At 40.9% G+C, this 7,206-nt stretch overlaps 1 protein-coding gene across 1 annotated transcript; it reads left to right on the top strand.

Annotated features, from left to right (window-relative positions):
* The first annotated feature begins 298 nt into the window (after positions 1 to 298).
* On the top strand, positions 299 to 6,994 carry LOC120551970 (guanine nucleotide-binding protein G(olf) subunit alpha). Its single transcript, XM_039789570.1, has 7 exons — positions 299 to 347; positions 427 to 500; positions 2,117 to 2,175; positions 2,341 to 2,461; positions 2,820 to 2,941; positions 5,986 to 6,053; positions 6,502 to 6,994. The coding sequence occupies exons 3-7, from the start codon at positions 2,118 to 2,120 to the stop codon at positions 6,646 to 6,648; spliced, it is 516 nt and encodes a 171-aa protein (XP_039645504.1). The 5' UTR covers positions 299 to 347; positions 427 to 500; position 2,117; the 3' UTR covers positions 6,649 to 6,994.
* The last annotated feature ends 212 nt before the right edge of the window (positions 6,995 to 7,206 follow it).

The following is a 7,206-nucleotide window of genomic DNA, read 5'->3' as shown; positions in this document are numbered from 1 at the left end:
TCGGTCGGGTCCTGTCTTTCTCGTGGGGTCCTCCTGGGCTCGTAGGTCAGTTGTCTCGGCTCCGTTCTTCCTGTCTGTGTGTGTCTGTCTGTCTGTCTGTCTGTGTCTGTGTGTGTCTGTCTGTCTGTGTGTGTGTGTCTCAGTGGCTGTGTGTGTGTGTGTGTGTGTGTGTGGTGTGTGTGTGTGAGTGTGTGTGGTGTGTGTGTGGGCAGTGATGTGGTGTGTGTTGATTGTTGTGGTGATGTGTGATGATGTCTGTGGTGGTGTGTGTGTGTGTGTGTGTGTGTATCAGCTTCCTGGACCAACTGGACTCTGTCAGGAGGAATGACTACTCACCTACAGACCAGGTAACACAGCGACCAATCAGCACTCGGCGTTCAGGCTGACCCGTTGTCACGGTGACCACATGTTCTTCTTCTCCTGCAGGATCTGCTGCGCTGCAGAGTTCTGACCTCGGGGATCATCGAGACCAGGTTTCAGGTCGACAAGGTCAACTTCCAGTCAGTTCTTCTTCTCTTCATTTACTTTAAAAAAAAAAAAAAAAGAAAGATAGATATATATATATAGAGAGATAGAGAGAGAGAGAGAGAGGGGGGGGGGGGGTGGATAGATAGAGAGGGAGGTAGTGGATTGATTTAAATAATAAAAATATATATATATATATATATATATATATATATATATATATATATATATATATATAAGGGCTGTCAAACGATAAATGTTTTTAATCGCGAAATTTCTATAGTTAATCGCGATTAATCGCGTGTTTTATCACATGATATAAATTTTATTATTTTAGATTTCAGAACAGTTTCTAAGTCCATATTAACAATGGAAAGCAGTTGTTACCAGACTATCTGGATTGGGAATCAAATGAACGCATGAAAGTGACTTCATGAACTTGACTTTAAGATTTGTAATTGTTTATTATTTATTTACTGTAAACAAAAGAAAAATTGTGAATGTGTCATTATTGCACAACTCCTCCCAGTAGGCCTACCTAACCTACCTGAGATGGAGCACTAACACCTTGCTTATATCACACTGTACAAACTAAATGGTCCAAAAACCAGATGCACAGCAGGACATTTGTAACCTTTACATTTTTTCTGATAAGGAATGTAACGATTCTCCTGGACAGAGAAGGGGGAGGACAATGTCCCAAATCACAAAAACGTCCAAAAGAAATGATACAAACAACCCAGTCCTAAAAGTTGCTGCTGATATACACACAGAGCCAACCCAGTGAGCAGTACCTCCTGTGTAAGTCGTTGTGATTCCTCCCTGAGGTCCGGTGATCACCGGTTAAGGAGACAGCGTCTGCACTCTGCAGCAGCTCCAGCTGGGCTGCTTTCTCCGTGGAGGTCAGGCTGTGTGTGCTGGAAATACCCGTCCCCCCTCACTACTTTTTGAAGTAAACTTTCCATTCAGAATCTTATTGGCGTCCATTTCGGCGTCTGGCGCTCCCCATCCACTCAGACCCTACCGTTAGCCTGCTACTCTTTGGCCGGCTCGCGAGCCCAAACCAGTGTGTGTGGCGTGCCTGTTGTGGTGTTTCCGGTCTAGATCCGGTGTGGTAGTTGTAGTTTTTCTAACGTTACTAGTTGTTGAAACAGCAGGTGGAAAAACTACAAAGTTTGCTGGGCCAAAAAGAACGAATTGACTGAAAAATAAATTAAAACAAAACATTTTGTGATGCAAACTGACAACAAATATTAGTATGAAAAGGCCTTAACATACCTGTCTCTCTCTCTCTGTCTGTCTGCCTGTCTCTCTCCCCCTTTTCTCTGCCTGCCTGTCTTTCTCTCTCTCTGCCTGTCTGTCTGCCTGTCTCTCTCTCTCTGCCTGTCTGTCTGTCTCTCTCTCTGTCTGCCTGTCTCTCTCTCTTTCTGCCTGTCTCTCTCCCCCTTTTCTCTGCCTGCCTGCCTGTCTTTCTCTCTCTCTCTCTCTCTGCCTGTCTCTCTTTCTGTCTGTCTGTCTCACTCTCTCTGTCTGTCTACCTGTCTCTCTCTCTCTGTCTGCCTGTCTCACTCTCTCTGTATGCCTGTCTGCCTGTCTCTCTTTCTGTCTGTCTGTCTCTCTCTGTATGCCTGTCTGCCTGTCTCTCTCTCAGTATGTTTGATGTTGGAGGACAGCGAGATGAGCGCAGGAAGTGGATTCAGTGCTTCAACGGTGAGAAAACAACAATATAGTTAACTTTACCACCTGTCTGTCTCTCTGACCACCTGTCTGTCTCTCTGACCACCTGTGTGACTGTCTGACCACCTCTCTGACCACCTGTCTGACTCTCTGACCACCTGTCTGACTCTCTGACCACCTGTCTGTCTCTCTGACCAGATGTGACCGCCATTATCTTCGTGGCGGCGAGCAGCAGCTACAACATGGTGATCCGAGAGGACAACTCCACCAATCGGCTGCGAGAGTCTCTGGACCTTTTCAGATCCATCTGGACCAACAGGTGCTCTCTGATTGGCTGGAGTTAACCCTCTGCTTTCTGATTGGCTGTAGTTAACCCTCTGCTCTCTGATTGGCTGTAGTTAACCCTCTCTGCTCTCTGATTGGCTGTAGTTAACCCTCTCTGCTCTCTGATTGGCTGTAGTTAACCCTCTCTGCTCTCTGATTGGCTGTAGTTAACCCTCTCTGCTCTCTGATTGGCTGTAGTTAACCCTCTCTGCTCTCTGATTGGCTGTAGTTAACCCTCTCTGCTCTCTGATTGGCTGTAGTTAACCCTCTCTGCTCTGTGATTTTCTGTAGTTAACCCTCTCTGCTCTGTGATTGGCTGTAGTTAACCCTCTCTGCTCTGTGATTGGCTGCAGGTTCCTGAAGACCATCTCAGTGATCTTGTTCCTGAACAAACAGGATGTTCTGGCTGATAAGATTCGCGGTGTATCCAGGCTGGTTGTTTCCCGGGTGCGCTGCTTCCAGGTGGCGGCTGATTGTTGCCTCTCTTCTTTTTTAACGTTTCACGTAGCATGAACACGGTTCGTCCTTATGTGGCTACTGGTTCATATTCCTTAGCATGTAACTTGGTTTTTTTTTGTATGTTTTTGGGTTTTTTGTTTTTTTGATGTGGTTTTTGATGTCTTTATGTGATGTTTTAGTTTTATGTTTTTGATTTTGATTATGGTTGATTTGTGGTGTAATGCTTTACGTATGCTATGGTTCTGTGGTCTGTTCTAGTAGGCCTGGTTGTTTTTTTTGGACTGTAATGTATTTGTGGTGATGTTGTTTTTTTTCGTGTATGCTTTGTTATCTGTTTGTTATTGATGCTGTTGTCTTTGTGTCTTTCCTGTTTATGGGTGTTCTATTTATTACTAACTGTTGGTTTTATGTTTTGCTTTGTTTTGTTTATATTTTTTGGGTTATTTGCTTTTTTTTGGTATGTTATGGACTACGTATGTTTGGTGGATGTTATATTTTTTATTATCGCCTTTATTTTTATGTACTGTGGTTTGGGCTGCGTAATGTGGTTTATTGGTGCTGTGTGTGTTATTATAGGCTTTATTCTGTTGTGACTGTGGTTATTGGCAAAGCTACCTGTCATATTGTCTGAGCTTTATTGTATCCTGGCATAGTACCGTGGTTCATTTGACTTGTATCTGTGTACTGTTATTAGTGTGTTGCTGCTTTGTTAATTTTGGTCGCTGTGGTAGAGATGGCAAGATAACTTAGTTTCTCTTAGCTATTGTGCCGTCACTACTAGTTCATATTAACCTTAACACCTGTAACTACTAGTTCATATTAACCTTTACACCTGTAACTACTAGTTCATATTAACCTTTACACCTGTAACTACTAGTTCATATTAACCTTTACACCTGTAACTACTAGTTCATATTAACCTTTACACCTGTAACTACTAGTTCATATTAACCTTTACACCTGTAACTACTAGTTCATATTAACCTTTACACCTGTAACTACTAGTTCATATTACTTTAACCTGCACCTGTAACTACTAGTTCATATTAACCTTTATTAACCACCTGTAACTACTAGTTCATATTAACATTACACCTGTAACTACTAGTTCATATTAACCTTTATACCTGTAACTACTAGTTCATATTACCATACTTATAACTACTAGTATATTAACCTTAACACCTGCAACTTACTAGTTCATATTAACCTTAACACCTTTAACTACTAGTTTATATTAACCTTTACACCTGTAACTACTAGTTCATATTAACCTTTACCCTGTAACTACTGGTTCATAAACGAACTGTAACTACTAGTTCATATTAACCTTAACACCTGTAACTACTAGTTCATTAACCTTTACACCTGTAACTACTAGTTCATATTAACCTTACACCTGTAACTACTAGTTCATATTAACCTTTTACACCTGTAACTACGCGTTCATATTAACCTTTACACCTGTAACTACTAGTTCATATTAACCTTAACACCTGTAACTACTAGTTCATATTAACCTTACACCTGTAACTTCTAGTTCATACAAACCTTTACCTGTAACTACTAGTTCATATTAACCTTTACACTGGTAACTACTAGTTCATTAACCTGTACACCTTTAACTACTAGTTCATATTAACGCTAACACCTGTAACTACTAGTTCATATAACATTACTTACACCGCAGCTTTACTGAGTTCATATTAACCTGTTCAGCATTTTTCTTACCTGAACCGTATTCCAGCACCCTTTAACCTTAACAACCTTAACCTGTATTAGCGACACTACGTTATTGGCACACACCTGTAACTACTAGTTCATATTAACCTTTACACCTGTAACTACTAGTTCATATTAACCTTTACACCTTAACGCTTACTAGTTCATATTAACCTTTACACCTGTAACTACTAAGTTCATATTAACCTTATATTAGCACCTAACTACTAGTTCATATTAACCTTTACATCTGTAACTACTTGTTCATATTAACCTTTACACCTGTAACTACTAGTTCATATTAACCTTTATACCTGTAACTACTAGTTCATATTAACCTTAACACCTGTAACTACTAGTTCATATTAACCTTTATACCTGTAACTACTAGTTCATATTAACCTTAACACCTGTAACTACTAGTTCATATTAACCTTTACACCTGTAACTACTAGTTCATATTAACCTTTACACCTGTAACTACTAGTTCATATTAACAACACACCGGACTACTAGTTCATATTAACCTGTAACTGTACTACTAGTTCATATTAACCTTTACCACCTGTAACTACTAGTTTATATTAACCTTAACCTGCACCTAACTACTAGTTCATATTAACCTTACACCTGTAGCTACTGGACACCGTACTTAACAGCTGTACGTACTACTAGTTCATATTAACCTTTCACGCAACTACTAGTTCATATTAACCTTTACACCTGTAACTACTAGTTCATATTAACCTTTACACCTGTAACTACTAGTTCATATTAACCTTTACACCTGTAACTACTAGTTCATATTAACCTTACACCTGTAACTACTAGTTCATATTAACCTTTACACCTGTAACTACTAGTTCATATTAACCTTAACACCTGTAACTACTAGTTCATATTAACCTTTACACCTGTAACTACTAGTTCATATTAACCTTTACACCTGTAACTACTAGTTCATATTAACCTTAACACCTGTAACTACTAGTTCATATTAACCTTAACACCTGTAACTACTAGTTCATATTAACCTTTATACCTGTAACTACTAGTTCATATTAACCTTTACACCTGTAACTACTAGTTCTACTACTAGTTATTAATTATATTCATGTTTAACCATAGACAGTATACAAACCGGCCGGGAAGTCCTTTATTATATTGTGTGTATGTCTCTGTGTGTGTGTGTCTCTGTGTGTGTGTGTGTGTGTGTGTGCGTGTGTGTGTGTGTGTGTCCCTGTGTGTGTGTGTGTGTGTGTGTGTGTGTGTGTGTGTGTGTGTGTGTGTGTGTGTGTGTGTGTGTGTGTGTGTCTGTGTGTGTGTGTGTGTGTCCAGCTGTTCCAGATGCTGATGAAGACCCCCAGGTGACCAGAGCCAAGTTTTTCATCAGAGACGAATTTCTGGTAAAAAATCAGTTCAACAAATCATGAGAACCTGTCTGTCTCTCTAACCTGTCTGTCTGTCTCTCTAACCTTTCTGTCTCTCTGTAACCTATCTGTCTCTCTCTAACCCCGGTCTGTCTCTCTAACCTGTCTCTCTCTCTAGCCTGTCTGTCTCTCTCTAACCCGTCTGTCTCTCTCTAACCTGTCTCTCTCTAACTTGTCTGTCTCTCTCTAACCTGTCTTTCTCTCTAACCTTTCTCTCTCTAACCTGTCTCTCTCTAACCTGTCTGTCTCTCCAGAGGATTAGCACATCGAGTGGCGATGGGAAACATTACTGTTATCCTCTCTCTAACCTGTCTCTCTCTAACCTGTCTGTCTCTCCAGAGGATTAGCACATCGAGTGGCGATGGGAAACATTACTGTTATCCTCTCTCTAACCTGTCTCTCTCTAACCTGTCTGTCTCTCCAGAGGATTAGCACATCGAGTGGCGATGGGAAACATTACTGTTATCCTCACTTCACCTGCGCCATCGACACGGAGAACATCCGCCGCGTCTTCAACGACTGTCGTGACATCATCCAGCGCATGCACCTGCGCCAGTACGAGCTGCTCTGATTGGCCACTGGCGTTCCCCCCCCCCCGAGCCTGAGACACGTGACCTGAAGAGGCTAAAGCTAATCTCTAATCTGCTGATATATTCACACTAAATGTTGTTTGATTAGTGATCGATAGGATAGAATGTGTCTGTTTCCTTTCTGCCTGTCCGCTGCAGGGGATTGTGGGTTGTGTAGTTCTGTCGATGGAAAGGAAGCAAAAGTTAGATCACACCCAATAAAACCTGTAGACATCAACACAAAGCATACTGCGCAGGCGTCAACACTTTAAATATTCCAAAATCCCCATCACCAAACCCACCAGACTCCATGTAAATAATCAGGACTTTTAGCGTGTATAGAGCCAGCATATTTCTACATGTAAATGGGTGAATTAAGGGTTTATTTCAACCAAACCAGTTTTATTTAGTTTCTGTCCACTTTGAATGAAGTGTGTTTTACGATGATAAAAGTCCTGATTATTTACGTGGAGTCTGGTGGAAATATGCTGGCTCTATACAAACTAAAAGTCCTGATTATTTACATGGAGTCTGGTGGAGATATGCTGGCTCTATACACG

Source organism: Perca fluviatilis, chromosome 22 (assembly GCF_010015445.1).
Source record: "Perca fluviatilis chromosome 22, GENO_Pfluv_1.0, whole genome shotgun sequence".
In the NCBI taxonomy this organism is placed as follows: Eukaryota; Metazoa; Chordata; class Actinopteri; order Perciformes; family Percidae; genus Perca; species Perca fluviatilis.
This window is presented reverse-complemented; position numbering and strand designations above follow the sequence as displayed.